This window comes from Carettochelys insculpta, chromosome 3 (genome assembly GCF_033958435.1).
Source record: "Carettochelys insculpta isolate YL-2023 chromosome 3, ASM3395843v1, whole genome shotgun sequence".
Taxonomy (NCBI): domain Eukaryota; kingdom Metazoa; phylum Chordata; order Testudines; family Carettochelyidae; genus Carettochelys; species Carettochelys insculpta.
The window spans coordinates 58,462,087-58,483,292 of NC_134139.1; the positions used below are offsets into that span (position 1 = coordinate 58,462,087).

Here is a 21,206-nt window from a genome sequence, read left to right on the forward strand (position 1 = left end):
AAGCTAGAAGGGACATGCCGCTTTGAAAGGCGTGTGTCTCCCTCCGGGCTAGGGAGAGATGGAATGTTGGGCGTCCCAGGGGCGACACGGAACGTTGTCGACGTGCATCATCCATGCTTGCGTGTTCTCTGGACTGGGGAGGCCTTTGCATGCGGCTGCGTTACCGCCAGTGCATACAAAATACAGCGCCCAGTAAGCAACTTACAGAGGTCCTGAAACCCCTCCCGTTTTGTCCCCTCAAAACACACGCCCTAGGACCGTTTAGCTGCCCCATGCGTCCATGCAGTGCGCTAGCCAGAAGTGGGCACTGTGCCCAGCCCAGAAGCAATGTGCGTCAGTGAGCTCCTTACACATCTGCCCTTAGTGATTTTTAGAAGAATGGGATGAACTCAGTGTTTTGTCGGCCTGGAAGGCAGGCTGTGGGGACGGAGTTGGGTTTGAGGCATAGGTGCTGAAACTACGGGTATGGGGCGTGCTGCAGTACGCCCTGGATTGAAATGATTGCCTTTATGAGTTTAAGAGATAGCACTCTCACTAAGTGTTCCAGCACCCTTGGTTTGGGGTGAGATTTAGCAGCCTGTGCAGGGCGGAGGAGGCAGTGCACTTTTATGTGATGACGTCCGACATTTGCAGGAGTTTGCTCTCAGAAAAACGTTTTCTGCTAAACCTATTTGCATGCAAAGTTTCCTGTCCCGTAAATGGATTCCGTGTAAACATTTCATTTTCAAAAATAATCACAAGAAATCCCTTTGCAAAGTGCTTATACTGTTAGACTCATGTGGCTTGATCAACTCTGTAGCCTAAAACAGTAACATCAGACCTTCAGACATAACGATATGTGCAGCCTATAACCAGGGGTACTGGAAAAATTTTTATAGTGGTATTGTGGGGCGTGATTCTAATGGAATCCATGGTATTTTTTACAACGGCTTCCCCAACATCCCTAGTTCCAGCACCACTGCCAACAGTCTATAACTGAACTACTGTGTTTTGAATTATTGTAAAACAAACCCGCAGTCATGTAGCATCTTAAAGACTAATGAAATAATTTGTTGGGTGATGAGCTCTCCTGGGGCAGACCCACTTCTTCAGGTCCCTGAAGGTCTGTCCCATGAAAACTCATCACCTAATAAATTATTTTGTTAGTCTTTAAAGTGTTACATGAGTGCTGGTTTGTTTTGTTAGAACACAGATTAACACAACTACCTCTCTGTTACTATTGAATTATTATGGTTAATGAGTTGCAAAGGGTGAGCTTTAGGACCCAGAAGGTTTTGGAGGAGTAGGCGGGTTATTGGCGAAGAGGAAGGAGCAGAACAGTAGGAAACAGTCTGCTTGAATTCCTGCTCCTTCGTTGCTGACAGTTGAGCCGTAGGTATGTTATTCCTTATCCGGGGTTTGTGTTTCATATATGACGGTTACATTTTCCTCATCATGTGCAAGTTATAAAGCTGGAGGAAAATGGTCAGTGGGTTTGAGCCTCCACTGAAATTCCTAGAACTAGGAGGGATTTCTGAAGGGAGGAACATTTTTGCTGAACAGAAATGTTCTTGTTTGCTAAGATAATCAAAGTTAAAAAAGTCGATGCCCGTACTGCCGTGTCTACACTTGCCCCCTCCTTTCGGAAGGGGCATGTCAATGAGGCAGTTCGAAGATACTAACAAGGCACTGATATGAATATATAGGACTTTATTATCATAATGGCAGACGTACGATTCGAAAGTGCCGCTTTCGGAATGCTGCCGTCTGTGTAGCTGGGGGCCTTTCGAAAGGACCCCCTGATTTCGAAAGCCCCATCTTCCTAAAACCTAAACCCCACCTCCAAAAGGAGGGGGCATGTGTAGATACAGGTCTTGAATCAAAGATCCCACCTGGAAAAGCACAAGACAGAAATAATTTGATTGTTAATTTTAATTGCCTTATTCCCATTAGTGCCTGGGGGAGGGGTTATGTAAGGCGAGTTATTTATTGTTTTAAAATAAAGACAAAACTTTGATAGATCAATTAAAATGATTAAAAAACTAAAATATTATTTTAAAAAGTTAAACTTTAAGATATTTTTCCTCTGTCATCTTTTCACACTGACCTGTTATAGAACTGCTCGTGAGTGGAGGATTTTTCTTTTTTTAAAAAATCACTTTAAATGAGATCAGGTAAAACTAAGGAATTTATTTTGGTAGAGGAGGAGCAAACCATCTCTACTTTACATACATTTTGGTACCATAAAAGGAAAAAAAATACTTTGTTACAGGCATACTACCTTTTGCAAGTCTCCTTGCACAAGGGCAGCTTATTGCATAATTGGAGCAAAGCTGAAACGGGTATTTCTGAGAACAAGGAAGAAGGTAAGAAGGCAAACCAGACACGCCAAATAAAAAAGTAGGGATTTTGTCCTCTCTTTTATGATACTCCTACTTACTTTAACAAGTAAAACAAGAATGAGGTATTTGAGCAGTATGGTGTTACAAAATTAGGTCCTGATCCTGCAAACACACCATTAGTAGTCCAAAGGGCCTACTCACAGGAGTAAAGTGAAGCATGTGTTTACATGTATCCAGATTTGGTGGTTTATGCAAACATGTGCCTTCACCTGTTCAGCTGAAGTGACATTAACACAATGAGAGCCTTTAGCCTGGTCTGCACAGGCAAATACACACACTTATTTAAAAGTGTATTTTTTTACATCAGTTCAGTTAAACCAGTGCAAAACACTGGCCTGGCATATGTCAATAAATTCATGGGTGCACATTAAACTGATACAAATGGTTCTGTTGTTGTCTAAGCAGTATGGGTCCCAGAATATGAGAGACGAGGTAGGTAAAATAATAATCTTTACTGGACCAATTTTTTTTCCCTTCCGTTAACAACTTTCAGGCTTCACAGAGCTTGTCCTCAGACCTGGAAAAGGAAACTCAGCTGTCATAGCTAAATACAAGGTTGTTAAGCACAAGACGTTAACAGGTGTTATGAGAGAACAATTAAAATGAAGTGGGCAATTAACTCCCTAACAGTTGAAGGACAAAATTGGGTTAGTAAGTTACAAAGGTCTAGTCTACTGTAGAAGCACTACAGTGACACAGATGCACCAATGTAGTATGCCTGGTGAAGAGACGTTATGCCTATCTGCAACACAAAACCATCTCCATGAGAAATAGTAGCTATGATGATAAGATAAGCTATCCTGCCAACACAGTGCTGTCCACACTGGGACTTACATCACTGAGGGAGATGACATATATGTACCTCAGATAGACTCAGTTGGCAGTGTGTATGAGCTTAGTGTTGAAATGGCCATAAAACTACGGCTTTTCTGAAAACCATGGTTTTTAGTGGCTAGCAGAGTTATGAATTTTAGTTCCCAGGCTTGTCTTTTGAGAGTGTTTTGAAAGTTTTGTTTGCAAATGAGGGCTGAGAGTTGATATATGTAGTGATCATTTTGTGAAAAGTGTCTGCTTACCAGGGATGGTGTTTTTGTCTTTTATAATTTTTCTGTGTGATAATTTGAGAGCACATTGATTGTCTGGTTTCACTCAGTTGTTGCTGCACCACTACAACAACATAAGCACATCTCAAAAATACGCCTTTCAGGATCCCTGGGTCCTATGCCTATAACAACATGCGGTGTTACTCATTGAACACCGCAAGTGTCCCAACAATTATGTGGGTAAAAAAATAATTCATACCCACAGTTCATGATGCACTTAAGTCCTTAGGTTCTGATGAACCTAACTAAGAACATAAGAACAGCCATACTGGGTCAGACCAAAGGTCCATCCAGCCCAGTATCCTGTCTGCCGACAGTGGCCAATGTCAGGTGCCCCAGCGGGGGTGGAGCAAAGACAATGATCAAGCGATTTGTCTCCTACCATCCATCTCCAGCCTCTGACAATCAGAGGCCAGGGACACCAGTCCTACCCTTGACTAATAGCCTCTTGTGGACCTAACCTCCATGAATTTATCTAGCTCTTTCTTAAATTCTGTTATAGTCCTAGTCTTCACAGTCTCCTCTGGCAAGGAGTTCCACAGGTTAACTATGCGCTAAGTGAAGAAGAACTTTCTTTTATTAGTTTTAAACCTGCTACTCATTAATTTAATTTGGCGTCCTCTAGTTCTTGTATTATGGGCACAAGTAAATAACTTCTCCTTATTCACCTTCTCCACAGCTGTCATAATTTTATATTCCTCTGTTATGTCCCCCGTCAGTCTCCTCTTTTCTAAACTGAAAAGTCACAGTCTTTTTAGCCTCTCCTCATACGGGACCTGTTCCAAGCCCCTAATCACTTTAGTTAATAAGACTAGTGTCATGGGGCAAAATTATTGTGGTGAGGCACAGAATTATTAGGACAGAACATGTTGTGCTGGGGGTAGCTGCAATATAGAATCTTTATGGATAGTAATTCCATGCTCTGATGATATGAACATAGTGTTCAGGGTATATTACTGACCACTTAAGCAGGACAGAGATAGAGACTGCCAAATGATAATGGAGATTAGAGAGGCTATAAATATAAAATACCTCAGTAATAATGGGGGATTCCAACTATTCCCACAGTGACTGGGTACACATTGCCTCATCAGGACAGGATGCAGAGATAAAGCTTTGGATGCCTTAAATGTCTGCTTCTTGGAGCAGTTTGTTGTGGAACCCACAAAGGGAGAGGCAAGTCTGGATTTAGTTGCAAGTCGAGCACTGGATCTGGTCCATGAGGCGACGATAGCTAGACCACTTGGAAATAGTGACCATAATATAAATTAAATTTAACATCCCTTTGGGAGGGAAAATATCACAGCAGCCCAACGCTGTAGCATTTAATTTCAGAAAGGTAAACTACACAAAATGAGGAGGTTAGTTAAACAGAAATTAAAAGGTACAGTAACAGAAGAAAAATCCCTGCAAGCTGCGTGGAAACTATAATAGAGGTTCAACTTAAATGTATATCCCAAGTTAAAAAACTCGTTGAAAGCTGGGTTAGCAATTCAACAGACTCTGGTTTCAAGTTTATAGCCAGTGGCATCCACTAGTTCAGTGGTTTGACTTTTAAAGAATTGGCAGCAAATCCTGTATTAATTAATAATTTTATTTATTTTAAGTTATTGTAAAAATTATAAGAGTGGGCTTTATCACATTGTACAAATTTAATTGCATTTTTAAATTTGAACAAATGCATTTTAATTTAAATTAAAAATCTGATTAAAATTGATTATCTGCTCTCTCTGACAAAACAATGCAATTATTATAAATGTGTTTTCAGTCAAAGAATTGCAAAGCACTTTGTTGATTGATTAAACCTCAGAACACCCATATAACACAGGTAAGTATTTTTATTCACATGATACAGATAAGGAAAGTGATGCATAGACAAATGATTTAATCAAGTGCATACAGAAAATCAAAAGTGATCCAGGAATAGAACTTGGGAACTCTTAATTCCCACTCTTCCTGTGCTTTAACCACAAATGCACGCTGATAGCATTGGAGAGAGAAGAAAAGGACTAAATGCAAATTGGGCCTTAGTCAGGGTAATTTATAACTCTAGGGCTATGTCTACACTTGCCAAAAACTTCGAAATTGCCATGCAAATGGCCATTTCAAAGTTTACCAATGAAGCGCTGAAATACATATTCAGCACCTCATTAGCATGCGGGTGGCCACGGCTCTTCAAAATTGACGTGGCTAGGTGCTGCGCGGTTCATCCCAACGGGGCTCCTTTTCGAAAGGACCCTGGCTACTTTGAAGTCCCCTTATTCCCATCTGCTCATAGGAATAAGGGGACTTCGAAGTAGGCGGGGTCCTTTTGAAAGGAGCCCCATCTGGACGAGCTGCACGGCAGCGAGCCGCATCAATTTCGAAGCGCCGCGGCTGCCCGCATGCTAATGAGGCGCTGGATATGTATTTCAGCGCTTCATTAGTAAACTTCGAAATGGCCATTTGCATGGCCGTTTCGAAGTTTTTGGCTAGTGTAGACATGGCCTAGATTTCAAAACAAGAATTGCTGGCTTAGTGTTATAAGTAAAGTTATCAGACTATAGGGAGTTGTTGGAGTTTTCTTTTTCATTTCTACATGGTATTCTGTTGACCTCCATAAAAATCCATTCATGAGAAACCTGCCATTACTGGCAGTTTGTACTCAGAATACAGCAAGAAAGCCAGTCCAGAAATTGAGAAGTTCCTTTTAATTGAGGGAGGAGATAGGATTGTGCATGTGGTGTGAGAGATGGAGAGGAAAAGAGATTATGGGAGAGATGTGGAGAACATGGATGGAGAATAAGGAGCAGGGAAATAGGGGGTTGTAGAAGCTGAGGGCAAAGAGGGTGATTGGCAGTAAGAGAAATAAGAAAGAGACTGCGGAATGGTAACTGGAGAGGCAAGAAGAGAGAATGTGAAGGGAAATAGAGGTTGCTAGAACACGGAGGGAGGATAGAGAAACAATGCTGGTTCCTGCAAGTAAGAGGCTAGCGGAGGATAAGTTTGCTTAGGGGAGTCATATAGTGATTTTCATCTGATGTGCCGTTGAGAACTGTCCATGTGTGCTGTGAAGTTTCATTAATTTCACCACTGTGCAGTTTTTGCAGAACAACCAGGGTGTGAGAGAGGAAGGGGAAACTGACAGTCCCATGCCAGCTGGGGCTCAAGCAGCAAGGCTGCCTGAGTCCCAGCTGGTGCTGGGTTGGTCAATTTCCCCCTGAGGTGGCTCTTTGCAGAGCTGCTGTGAGGGAAATCTTGACCCTGCAGGAGACCATTCTCGCCAGGAGGCAGCTGAAATGCAGCTTCCTGGCCTGAACGTGCTGGCGGGGAGGTTCCCTCCTGTGCCGTGGCAAGCAGGGAGGAAGGGCAGGAGCCTGCTGGAGCTGGGACAGTTTGAATGCTGCATCCTGGCTCCAACAGGCTGGTGGTGGCAGCACCTGCTCTCTGGAGCTGCCTCTCCCCCTGCCCCCGCCCTCGAATAATTGAGTAACTGCTGAAATTTTCAGTGGCTACTCAGTTACTCAACATCCCCAAGCATTGTGTGCATTCATTTGCCCTCTTTTTTTCGACGTGTGGAAGATGGTGTTTTCTGTGGTGGATTTGAAACATTAATGCTTTTGATCCCTATTTAGCTTGTCATATGCACTACTGTGTTGCAAATCTCTTTAGTAAGACCTTAACCATAGTAAATGTAAGTAAATACGACGCTTATGAGCAATTGATTCAGATGGAAAAAGTGGGTGTGCTGTGGACTTGTGTGTCTCATTTAAAAGTGAGTCATGTTATTGAAAAGGTTGGGAACCACTGATCTAGTGAAGGCCTATTGTCTCTGCTTCATGATGCAGTACCTCTCAATGTGCATACCTGTCACATTGTGAACAACAAAAATGACTTCCTTCCACTCTAAGACAGCATTACAGTAAGGCCTTGATTTTTCAAAGTTTTATTATCTGAAATGCTGTCTTATCCCCAAACATAATAATTTAATTGAAAAATCTCCCACCTACTCAGATTAATTAAGTATCCTATTTCTAGTCAGGTACAAAAGGATTTACTCTTTTTGCATAAGTGGCACTCCAAATTCTATTACCAGCATAATTTAATCTTCCATGAGATTCTTGTTCTTCTCTTGAATGTTAACATATGAAATTCGTGAATTCACATGATTGGCTTTTGATTCTCTTCAGCACTCGCTATGGCTTCTTCTCCGACTGTTTTGATGCGTCTTGTGGCCTCTGCCTATTCTGTTGCGCACAGAGCTGGAAAAATAGTGAGACATGTAATGGCTGGCGGAGACCTGGGCATAGTGGAGAAGGTACTGGTTTTGCTTTCTACTGATTTCATGTCTGTTATGGCCACTGAATTAGAAACAGTATCAGGAGTTCTTTCTGAAGATGATACAGCTACAGCGCAATGGGGTCAGGGGCGCTGCAACTGACTGACAATATCCTGACTTACTTTACTGAACTGGGTTTAATACGTTTGGGGATTATTGTATTCCAAATGCAGTTGAGTATGTATTATTGTTGAATTGTATGTAAATCCTCTAGGAGGAAGTTGTTGCTAATGGCCAGCCTCTGTTATCAGTCTGTTGAAGCCATCACCTGGAGATGTTGGCACACATGAGTTCATACTGGATTCTTCAAGGACCAAGTCTTAGAGTAGGATTGGGAGGACACAAGGCCCCATAAAATTGCATGCTTGTTCTGAGATGAATCTATGAGTAAGGTGAAATTAGAGAAAACTCCTCTGATGGAGTTTTGAAGGATTGCTCCTGCCAGAGCACATGTTATGGTGCGGTGAGCTCTGGTAAGCTTGTTAGCATATGTGTAGGGTCCTTTCATTATTACTAACATGTTGTTTTTAGAGTTTTATCATCAAAATAAAATAGACATACACCGGAAGTACTGAACAGCACCTTATAATGGAGGGCAATTGCTTTATTAGTCTCTGAAAAGAAAGTAAGCAGGCCTGCTTAGACAAAGTCACTTGCTGAGAGTAACACAGTGAAGGCAGGGAACTGTTCAATGTGAAGTCACCCCAGCCATAAGAGACCTTGGCTGTTACCCAGAAAGGCAATTGCCATGCATAATTTCCATGTCTTTTGCTGACAGTTCCTCACAATCTAGATACAGTCCTGGATTGTTACCCAACTGACAGAGCAGCCCGGCAACTGCAGTCTTCTTGCAGTAATTTCACTAAATGTTAGAACTGTTTCCTTTTCTGCTTCTCCTGTCCCCTCAGAGGCAATAGAGTATCCCCATTATAAAATATTGACACCTTTTTATTTGAGTGATTTGTTTTTTGATTAAATGATTAACTTTTCTATGCTTTGTTTATGCTTTTTCCATTTGAAGGAGACAATATATCCTATTCAATTCTAATTGCAAGTTCTTTCTGTGTTCTAGTAATATACTTATTTATGCTAACCACAACAAATTAGTTATCCAGAGCTTGCTCATGCTGTCACAATTTTCTTACTCCTAATATGATAAGTTTTTGTATTTTAATTCAGTTACTATGATTCCATGTATATTTTGCATTTTAAGTTGAGGAAATAGAATTATCCACTAGAAATAGGCCCTTGTTTACAGACTTTTCTCTTTTGATCTTTTTATATCATTGCCTCCCTTCTTGCTACTCATGTATCTTACTTCTTCTTTTTGTTAACATATAAGCTATGTCCACACTAAAGAGTTTTGTTGCCAAAACCCCAGTTTTGACAAAACTCATGGAGCATCCACACTAAAAATGCATTCTGTCAACAGAACTCGGCCCTTTTATTGACAGAACACCTTGCTCAACAGAATCTGTTGACAAAAAAGCCATGTGGATGCTCTGACAGACAGGGCTATAAGGTCACCAGGCAGCCCTGTCTGCTGTGCTTCCAGTTGGCTGTTCTGTTGAGAGAGAGCAACCAGACAGTCGAGCTTCTGTCAACAAAAGGGGGTCGACAGAGCGATCCGCTTTCATGTGTGTCCGCGATCTGTCAACAGAAGTTTTGTCAGAAGGTATCCTCCAACAGTATGACATTGGTATTGTGTAGATGTAGCCATAATGTTTAACTTGATCCTTCCCTCTTCTCTCACTCCTTTTGCGTATGACTTTACAAACAATCCTATTTGGCTCATTTTGTTGAGAACGAAATATTTACTAGACATCTCCTAGTGAGAGGAATAAATCCATTAGCTAGAGGTCAGTTTGAAAAAAAAAAAAGGATCTACCAGTGAGAACCAGGGATAATGCAATAGAAAGAAGTCCAGTTTCCCCATCCCTACCTCTTCCTAGGTGGGTTTCCTATCAGTTTGCTGAGGCTCCAATGTTCATATCTGCTCTGGTCACCAAGCCTATGTCTAGACGGTGCCATAACCTTCAAATAAGCTGTGCAACTTGCATACATTATTTTAAGTAGATTTTGAAATAGCCTATTTTGGCATGTGGTGCTGTGTAAGTGGCACCACATGCCAAAATGAAGCCCTATTTCAAGGGATTCTTGTAGTCCTCATGTGATGAGGTGTACAGGGATGCTGGAATGGTGCGCCCATTATCTCAAAAACTGTTTCAAGGCAATGGGCACATTGCATAGACGTGGACAGCTATTTCAGGATATCTTTGTATCCCAAAATAACACCCAGAGTCTCGGCATAGTCCAAGGGTCCCATAAATTTAAATTGGGGTTTTCTCCCTCCACCTTCTTTATCCCAGAATCCTCCTGCCTGCTGTGATGGGCTGGGGATCTTTGCTATTCTACCCTTCTCCCAACCTCTGATTGGGACATTCATACATAAGCTCACCTCTGGAATAACAGCCCTCTTCTCGACAGCTCCTGCCTCTTCAGCTCTGTCTTTTCAGTAGTATGTTAAAACATTTTTTCTTCCTTATGTCTCTTAATTTCTTTCTCCTTCTATTCTTATTTATATTTTACTTGATATATACAATACTTGGCTCTGTGAAGCATGAGATACTCATATGAATGTCAGCATACAAAATAAGATTGTTTGGTGCTGAATCCACTGAGAAGGTACATGTGAAGCATTGGAAAAAGGTTGCTCATGCTGCTCCACCAAAATATTTCACTGCTGAGACACATGAGAAGAGAGACCTCAGTCTTGGTGACCTATTCAGTCCTTGGCCTCTTTCTTGAAATAGTTAATTGATGTTTTATGGAACTAGGTATCAGTGATCAATGGTAGATAGGCCACTGTGTTATTTTAAATTTCTTTCCATCCTTTGCAGTGTGGACCCAATGACTTGCAGACCAAAGCTGACCGATTGGTACAAATGAGCATTTACTCTTCACTGATACGGAAATTCCCCCGAGTGACAATCATAGGAGAAGAGGTGAGAAGTTGGTTTATCTAATATCCTGACACTGTAATTTGCCACTTAAGAATCAACATTTGTTATTTGAAGCCTTCAGAGAACCACGTATGCTCTTTAATTTGTGTCATCCCCTAAATTCCCCTTCTCCCAGCGTTAGCCTCATCAGGTGACTTGCCAGCAAATCCAGTGATTGGAAGGCAAATCACATTCCCACTCCAGCAACCAGGCCAAGTTAACCATATTTGGAAGCTGCAAAGGCTTGCACAGGGCTGTTGTGTGTTGTCGTTAGCGTCTTTTTGTCCTTTTGTCAGGACCTGCCCTCTCATGATGTAGATGAAGAGTTGATTGAGGATGGCCAGTGTGAGGAAATACTGAAGAAAGCTTTTCCACCAGAATACAGTTCCATTAAAGAGGAAGAGGTAATACAAACATTACACTTACTCTTTTATATCCCCTTGTAGCTTATAAATCTTATTAAGGAAGAGCCAAGTAATTTTGATGTTGTCAGCTTATCTTTTGGTTTAAGTGAAAATACTTCCATTTTTCAGTTGAAGGTGCCAAAGTGACAGCCCTAAATATGAAGTCTTCTAATTATCTACAGAATGAGTGTGGCATGGGCGGCCAAATGGCAGGATCTTTGTAATATTCCATGAATGTGTATCAGATCTATGCTAAAGGGACCACATTTAGGAATGACGTGACAGTTTAGTTTCCATGTCCCTTGAATCCTTGTATGCAGTGTCACTGTATCCATATTGGTCCCACGATATTACAGAGACAAGATGAGTAAGGTAGTGTCTCTTATTGGAGAACTCTCTTGGAGAGAGAGAGACTGTCATTCAGTCTTTTGCCATTTCTACTGATATTACAAGCAGCGTTGTTAATTAGTGCAAGTTGTGGTGGGCTGATGTTAGGTTTTTAATGTGGTCATCTTTCTGTACAAAATGGACTGAGCTCACCAAATCCACTTCACATGACCAGCTGAATAGCTGGTGAAAAAGTCTAATATCTAATATATGTTTACCTCTCGGGTTTCCATGTAATTTTTTTATGTATCCTTTTTGCACAATCATAATTATGATGGCAAGTTTATTGCTTGTAGGCAATTTCTGCCAACTAACCACTTATGATTAAGTTGTTTAAACAAATGTGTTGCAATGGTAGAGGAAAATTGTGTGTCTGAAAATTGTAGGTACTGGGGGTACTTCTAAGATTGCTTTTATTTTTTCTTTTTTTAAGGGGTACTTTACAAAAAAAAAAGTTGAGAAACACTTCTATATATAACTAACATTTATGAACATTCGCTTTTTGCACCCTTAAGTGGAAGATTTCCTAGCAACTGTGAGGTTTATATTTCTTTCATTACTATTAAGTAATACAACTATACCACTAATTCAGTTTCTGTGGTCTGTGTTTCCTCTTGTGTTGCATGCTTTTTTTTTTTTAGCTGGTTGTGTGGGTTGATCCTTTGGACGGAACCAAAGAATACACAGAAGGTTAGCTTCTCTTTTGCTAATACGTAGTGATTTAAAAATTGTTTAATAAAAGTAACATGAAAATTACTCGAACATTCTAGAAGCCTATCAAGCTGTAGTGTGCAGACGCCTTCAGGATAGACAATGTTGGCAGTTAAGACGAAAGGGATTTTTTGTGGTTTTTTAATGCTAGACTGGTCATAGCTCTAGAAATACTGTAAGGAACCATCTATACTGGCAGGAGAGGGACTGGGGATATAATAGTTTATTTCTGTTTCTAATTCTTGTAATGCAGTGATTTCCCAATTTATAAAGTTATCTTTGGAACATGAGGCCTGGAGAACCCCTAAGCTCGAAAAGAATGGGCACTAAAATCATGGAGAAGGGTCGGACTCAGTCAGAATTTTTTGGCTAGATGGGGAATTTAAGCAGAATCCAACTATATGTATTACAAGTCAGGAATGCTTTATATCTGAAAAAGAAAATGTCACTTAGTTTTCTTGGGCAAAGAAGAATTTGTGACTAGGGGGTTTTCCCAGCACTATCTTTGGGTTGCCCATGTCCACATAAACAACTTGAGCTCTGCTGTTTTGACTCATGACATTTGCATAAGCCCTCACTGGAATTATGCCGTTTGTTCCACAGAACATATTTCCTACCAAATGCAGTCTGCTTGCCTGCAGACTCCCATATGCTGTGCCACCTAGAGTTACTTAGGTTTCCACTATGATCACGTAGGCTCTGGAACTGTCTTCCCTGTCAAGAAGTTTATATAAGATTTTTTTAAACAGTTACAATACCTGTAATCCCATTTGATAACTATGTATGAGATTGTAGTCATGTCAGACCCCAGCTCAAATATCTCAGATATCTCAAATATTGAGTGCCTTCCACTATCATGGATCTCCACTGGACCTGAAGGTTATTTGATGCTTCATAGGATTGGAGCCTCTAGGCTTTTTTCCCTCTGGGGCACCTGGCACTGGCCACTGCTGGCAGGCAGGATGCTGGGCTAGATGGACCTTTGCTCTGACCCAGATATGGCCATTCTTATGTTCTTACCTTTTACGTATGTTTGCTTGGGATTTGTCCTAAAGACTATCAGTAATAGTAATCTTTTAATATCTGATACAATCTCTCTCCAGCTTTTATCTGCTAGGGAAGTGTCAATGACCTAGAGATGGGAAAAAAATCTCAATTTCTTCGATCCAGCAATATTTGTATCTCTATCATTTAAAATACACAGATGTTACTTACTGTACTTAAAGCAGTCTTTCAAACCATCAATACTGTTATCATGGAAGTAAACTTATTTTTGTAGGCTATTGGGGCCCAATCCTGCAAGCACTTTTTAGGGTTCTCTGAAAAAAATATCTGTAAAGCGACTACGTTATCTTCCTTTTGGATCGTGTCATAAACTAGATTGAATTATTTGGGGCAGAGAATTTTTATTTCTCACTGTGGTCCTGTAGAACTCCTGGCGCAATTGGCACTACTGCTTACTACCAAGTGTTTGCCAATTCAGCCCTGTGATTTATCTGGGTGTCATTTACATAAGTACTCTGTAGTGGTAAGATTTTTTTTTTTCTCCCTCTGACCAGAGACTTCCTAATGTTAAATGTTCACATTGACTCAGGTTGTCAACTGTAACTAATGATTTTTGGAAGTCTCAAGCTTTGGACATCCAATCTGAGACATCTTAACAGTGTCTTCTTATTTAGAATACAGATGCTCAGAGTACCAAATTTGCCTCAAGTTGGGCAACTGAAAATTAAGGTATTCACAGTACCTTGACAATCTTGGCTATTACTAATATTTTCAAGTAATTGAACAAAGATAGAGGATTGTGAGTTTACATAAGGGTTGGGGGTGTTGTGGGGAGGTTTTCTCACTCCCATTTTCAAGCATAACTGAATATTTATTATCTCTTCACAGGTCTTCTTGATCATGTAACTGTTCTTATTGGAATTGCTTATGAAGGTAAAGCAATAGCAGGAGTTATTAACCAGCCCTTCTACAACTATGAGGTAATAAATGCATTGATTTTGCTTGAGAAGACTAAACAATACATAACTATCATTTCTAGGACACGTTTCTAGTTCACAGTTTCTGCTTAATGGTATTTTACCTGCTATACATACCACATTTCACTAGCTAGAGTGTAATGTAAGGAACTTTTGATCTGTGTGCTTCTTGGTGATAGTTTCCTGGAACTGAATTCCAAGGTCATGCAAATAATTGCAACAGCTCTCCACTATTTTTATGGTAACATGGCATTACACATACTGTATACTTTCACATGAATGTAAAACCATGTCTTGCACCAGGATGGCAGCTCTGTGGTTGCATTGCAGAGGTGACCAGTTTAAATTCATAAGGTGATGCCAACCACTCTGTTAGTGCAACTTGACGCCTGAATCCTGGGACATTACTAAGCAGGGCCTTAGAAGTCATGAGGCGTTTTTCTGTCTACAACTACATTATGAGCACTGGGTGTGATTTCCATTACCCTGTGCTTCAGTTACTAGAACTTGCTTCTTTTCCATTGCCTCAATTCTCACTCTTACCTAAACAGTGGGATTTGATTCTCTAAAATATTTTTAAAAAATCTAATAATGAAATGCCTCCAATTATTCATCTGAGTTTATAAAGTTACCACAGCATGGAACATTTATTTTTAAATGTCAGACTTGGATTTTGCACCTTCTGTATAGACAGGAGCAGATTCCATGCTGGGTAGGACAATCTGGGGTGTCCTAGGCTTGGGCGCCTTTGGATTTCAGCTGAAAGAAGTGCCAGATGGGAAGCACATCATCACTACTACCCGTTCGCACAGCAGTAAGATGGTAAATGACTGCATTAGTGCAATGAACCCTGATAGCGTTGTGAGAGTTGGAGGTGCGGGAAATAAGGTATGACAATCCACTGTATTTCTTTGCTTTTGACACCATTGTAAACAGAATTTAGAGACAAATGCCATCCTTGTCTCTATGGGGGTGAAGGGATCCTTGACAGTGGCACTGGTGCCCAAGGAGGTGGAGCATTATTTGGTGGCTGTACATATTATATATACAAGTTGTACATCCCTCACCCGGCACCCTCAGGACCTGAGTGGTCCCAGATTAGGGAACTTGCCAAATCAGGAGAGGTAAGGCTGGCTGCCTGCCTGCAGGGGGAGTCCCCACTCCTGCAGGGCTCCCTCCAAGCAGGGTCCCTGTGGCTGTGGAGCTGCCACCAGGACTCTGTGCCCCAGCTGGCTTCCTGCAGTGGGGTGCTGGTGTTCCCCTGGCTGCAGTCCCGCAACTGCTCTTTGGTCCAGCAACATCTGTTGTGCTGCTGGATGATGAATGTTGCCAGTCAAGAGAGTTCCAGATAAGGGAGTTTCAACCTGTATTAGGGAATGCTGCCCCTCTCTATAATGTGGAGTACTTCTGGGGCTCCTTGCCTGACAACATGCAGGGGTTGTTTGCAGGAGAGGGAAGGGATGGAATATCTGTAACTGCCTGGAGCCTCTGGTCCTCTTACCCAACCCATGTGGAATGGTCCCCTAGGGCTAGAAAGGCCTCACTGGCATGTGAGAATGGTTTCCTCTCCCTTTTCCTCAGCACCTAGCCAAGGTACAAGAATTGGATGCCAAGGACTACATTTGCTTCCTATACATTATATTTGAGACAATGAAAAATTGATCACTTTAGATGGTAACAGACAGCTATGTTTTGTTTAGACTTTTTAGATTATTGAATTTTTAAAATAGGAAGATGGGAGTTTGAGACTCCTCTTTCTGGTGAGGATGTCAGAGTCCATGCAGTACCAAACTGACCCAGTCTGATTCCCATAATACTTGTGTTCTGTCTTTTGCATGCCTGAGTAATGAGAAATCACTTGTTCATATGTAATAGATCATTCAACTTATAGAAGGCAAGGCTTCTGCTTATGTGTTTGCTAGTCCTGGATGTAAGAAGTGGGATACGTGTGCTCCTGAGGCTATCTTACATGCTGTGGGGGGTGAGTTGTGTTCATTTATTGTCTATAAATGTTCCCTGTGTGTCTGGAGGGCATCTACAATTCTTCAAAAACAACAAAACAGTTGGCCATATCCTATAGTCCATCCTCACAGCTGCAGGATTTGGCTCAAAATTTGAATCAATCCAGAAGGTAACCCAGTAAAATTATTGTCCTCCAAATAGCACAAAGCCACTCTGCCTTGGTGAAAATATAAGTTATGAAAAGGCTTGATTGAATAAATATAAATTAATTTTAGATCAGTGTTATCTGCTGTCCTGAATGTGTAAGAGGTGTCTGTAAGATCAAATATAGTACTGTTGTAATAATATATCATGAGCTTGTATCTTGCCATTTCAAGTATAAAAGGCTTGATTTTTCTATATTTCGAATAACTGTGATTCAAAAAGAGGAGAGAACCAATAGAAGTTCTATTTCAGCAGAAATTCAACTGCTGTACTTAAGTGAACTGCGATCAGTAAACACATTCATACATATTTCTTGTAGGCAAGCTGACTGATATCCATGGGAACCGTTTTCATTATAACAAGGAGGTAAAACACATGAATTCAGCAGGAGTCCTTGCCACATTGAGAAATTTTGACTACTATGCCAGCCGTGTTCCCGAGAGTGTTAAACAAGCCCTTGCACCTTAAAGGAGGAAACCAGCTTCTTTGTGATTGTGAGAAAATGTTAACATAATCTTTCAGGGTGACAAATTTGCTTGAAAATCTGTTTTATGAAATCTGAGCCTACATTCAGTCTGATATTGTAAGGTTTCTTTTAGAAGTGTGTGTACAAAATGTCTTGATGCACCCCTAAATCTAATTGTTTTGGGGGGTTGTGTACCCACAGTTTTACCAGCTAACAGATTAATTTTTTCAACATGTGCAATAGATGTTTTTTTTCTTCCCTTTTAAAGTGAGGAATCCAAGAAATGTTCTGTTCATGTGAACAGATTACATGTAGTTATATTGTGTACATTTGTGTCACATCACAATGTCACTGTCCAAATCTGTTTGCTTAATTTAATTCAGGGCACAAAACCATAGCCTGAATTTGCTTAACATCTTTTCTTGTAATTATTGCTGCATATGTACTTAGCTTTATACACTGACAATAAGTAATTTGCTTTGATGGGTCCAAATGCTTATAATAAAGTTACTATCATTGATTCTTCAGCACGGAATGCTTTCTTTTGTTAGTAAGATATTTTTAAGCATATGGAAATCCTCTCAGTGCTCATTTTTATCTGGTTTCAAATGAGGGTTTGTAATGGATTAGGTTTGTGGTGGATAGTACTGAAGCAGTTTCTTTGCTGCAGAAGTTAACTCTTCACACTTGAGTGCAATTGAATTTCAATCATATATTTAACAGTTCTAAGCTTTTGCAGATGTTTCTATGGTTAGAAGAGCTAAGGTCTAAGAACCAGTATTTCATCCTAACTCATATGTATATTTATTCCTAGCCATAATTCTGTATGCAGCTTTTTAAACTGAAGTAGCTACTGAGTCAGTGCCAGCCCCTGTCTCTGGCAAAGACCTAAGCACATCAACAGCCAGGTGCCCGAGCAGTGCTTCCACAAAATACTGATGCACAGGATGTCTCCCAGTCTATGCAACATGAGCATCACATTTCCTGCACCAGAATCTACATCCTGCTTTCATTTTACCCAATACATTTTTCCTCTTAACTTGACTACGTTTTTTTTTTTCCCCAACCCCAAAACGTCCAGCAGTTTTCAAGCTGACATAACCCCAGAACCTCCTTTTTCAGTGTATCTGGGTACAACCAGCTGATATTAATTCCTATCACCAATTGCTTTTCCCCATTTCTTATAGAATATTAATCCTTTAAGCTGATAAAAGCAGAATATTTAATATTTTAAATTTCTAATTACTGAAATATGCTTCTTAAAACCTTATATTTAAGGGGTGTTAAAAAGTCATTTCTTTGAGACTTGCTCTTAAAAATACCTAATCCACATATAATTTTCAGTTTGGTATATAAATGAAACGGAGACATTGGCACTTAAGAGATATGCAAAAAACATACTGCGCTCTATAAATGGTGGCAATGTAACTTTGGTATTTCTAACCCTCCAGTCAGTATTCCTTCATAACTAAGGGCTTTTTTACATTTAATGCAGATTAACTAAAAAAGTGAATTAGTTAAACTGCATTAAACCCCTGTGTGAACATTCTCATTTAAAATTAAAGCTGCCTTAATTCATATTAGTTTGATTCACTGAACGGATTTCAGGACACTTTAATTCTGAATGAGACTATCCATACAAATGTAACTAATTTGACTTTAAAATTAAAAATGTAAATTAATTTGTATTAATTTTCTTGAGTGTCCCCCAGTACACAAATCCTAAAATACTCCATTAGGCTACTGTGTAAGGACCCTTAATAGAACTTTCTGCCATTGACCAACATTTTTTTTTCCAATTACTGGGATGCCTACTAAGTTGCAACTAATGCAGGAAAAGTCAGAAGCCTGAAAAGGAAGAGGTTGGAGGAAACAAGGCCTGGGTTTGGGAAAAGAACTGAGGAGCTAAAGAAGCTGAAGGAATTGCAGAGTTTGGGATGAGTTTGTTTTGATTAAAATGACATTTATACATTGAATGCTGTCTTCATTAAAAAAAAAAAAAGAGGAAGGTATTGTCTGTATTTAGAAGAGTCTGGATAAAGCTTTTTGAGAAAGGAGTAGGCATGTCAGATATTGGATTGGGTACGAACCTGTTACCCATCTTTAGACAAATAGGGCCAGACATTGATCACTGTTACACAAGGTATAAATCAAGTGATGAAGTTGTTCCAGATTTATTCTGGTATAACTGGAATCAGTGTGTGTCTGACTCTGAGAAACATTATATACAACTCCCATCTCTTGAGAATAAGTACGAAGTTTTTGATAACCTAAAAGTTTTGCTTTCATCTTTTGCTCCCAGGAAACTCAGACTACAGAGCCTACCATTGCACAGTCTGCATGTTCAATAGACAGTAGCAAACCTACTGACAGCTCAGTCTATCATCTGGATTTGTAGCACCACAAGTTAAGAGTAGAGATGCAAGGGGGAATCAGGCAATAAGTTACTTCTCCTTGGTCCTACTCTCTAAGCAAGAGAGAGGGTGGCTCTGAAAGCTAGATTTACAGGTGAACGTAAGATGAGCGTTATAAAATTCACAACCATAACTCAGGTTCCCTATGCACTACATAAGGAGAGCTATTGCCTATGAAAGGATTCACAGAAGCCAGCAGGGCAAAGGGAGAGCCATCTAATAGGAAATCCTAAGGAGAAGGGAGGGGCCTAAGCCTCATGGTCAAAGACTGGTGGTGCCTTACTATAAGCCAAAAGAAGGTTCCCTCCTTCCAGCTGAACTTCCCAACAAGGCACCCTTTCCTTCATGCATAATCCTTTGAGGGAAACTGTCAAGTTGCTGAAGAGGTTTGGGCTATGAACAGTTGTGTGGGGAGCTGCAACAACAGCTCATGAACCCCACCCCCAAACGTATAACATTACATCAGTGCAGGCTACACTACTGCTTAAGTCAATGCAAAGTACATCAGCAGTGAAAACACCACCCCCCAAGTGACATGACTTTCATGGACTTAAAGGAGTGTCTGTGCCAGGCTATGCTGGCAGAAGATGCTTTCCTGACAGCAGTTTCTGCCTCTCATTTAGGTGGCATCATTATGTCATTGGGAGAGTAGTCTGTCAACATAGCGTATCTTTACCAGACATGATAAATCAATGCTGCTTCACTGATGCAGCAGTGCCAATTTAGCATGGTAGTTAAGACAAGCTCTGAGAGGAAAAAGAGAAATGCCCTATATCACGGCACTCAGAGGTATGTAGGAAACAGCTGAAAGAAAACCAAGTAACAACTGCTAGAGGATCTCTTGCAGTTCTTTGAGGGCTACTCAGGTCCAGCTTCTCAAAATTCCCAAGGGAATTAAAAACCTGAATATGTGGTTCCCCAAGTCCTCTGAGAGGCTTGACTGAGGCAGAACAGTACAGGAATTTGTGCCTTGAGCTGCTTATTGTTAGCTTGAATTTGCTAATAATACAGTTTATAAATAGAATATTGATTACATGCTGGAGTATGACAAGGCATACCGCATACACTGAAATTACATTATGAACAGAAAGACAAAACTTTGTATTTCAACTGAATAACAATAATTCAACAGTATAAGCACTTATCTGATCATTTTACCCATGTGCTTGATGCATGCGTTACTTCCATTTCACATTACCCAGAAGTCCTTTTCAATGCCAAAAGCCCCCTGCTCAAAAATATTTGAGGCACCACAGTGAACATAAGAGTTCACTACCGACCTGCCAGGGAAACCACTGCTGATTTTTTCTTTGAAATAAGCATATTGGTCCATTGAAATTCTTACTAGAAGATAGCTACATAAAACTTAAGTAGTGATACAGACCTATATCTTCCTAAATGGCAATACAGCTCGAGACAGATGGCTTTAAATGTGGGGGGGGGGGAGTGAGTGGAGAACCATTGGAAGCCCAAAGCACAAAATTAATAAGTATTAAGTTTAGGCTGTTTTATCCTTACCACAGTCAATGGCATACTCACTGCAGAAGGAATCATTGGAAAAATTAGCTTGAAGCCACTAAAAATCTCTACTGAGCATGTGGGAACTAAAATTTTTCAGAGACTCATCATTTAGCCAAATGTGAGCAGATTTTCACAGGAATAGCTAGAGTGCCTTCCCCACATCACACTGGTCAAAGTTCAAACTCCAAAGCACAGGCCTAGATTTTTCCAATTAGAGCTGTAAGAATTTTTAACATGGACAAAGGAACATATTTTCACCTACATAACAGACAAGAAAATGATACAGAACATTTCAGCCTAGTCATTTAAAATCTGGCAATGTTATAAGCAACTGAAAACAGGCTTTTATAA

The 21,206-nt window shown here is 40.4% G+C and overlaps 1 protein-coding gene across 1 annotated transcript; it reads left to right on the forward strand.

The window, feature by feature from the left end:
• Positions 1–1,298: 1,298 nt before the first annotated feature.
• Positions 1,299–17,447, forward strand: BPNT1 (3'(2'), 5'-bisphosphate nucleotidase 1). Its single transcript, XM_074989940.1, has 9 exons — positions 1,299–1,375; positions 7,654–7,781; positions 10,703–10,807; positions 11,101–11,208; positions 12,237–12,285; positions 14,200–14,291; positions 14,979–15,176; positions 16,164–16,269; positions 16,774–17,447. Exons 2-9 carry the CDS (start codon positions 7,662–7,664, stop codon positions 16,920–16,922), a joined length of 927 nt encoding a protein of 308 aa, XP_074846041.1. The 5' UTR covers positions 1,299–1,375; positions 7,654–7,661; the 3' UTR covers positions 16,923–17,447.
• The last annotated feature ends 3,759 nt before the right edge of the window (positions 17,448–21,206 follow it).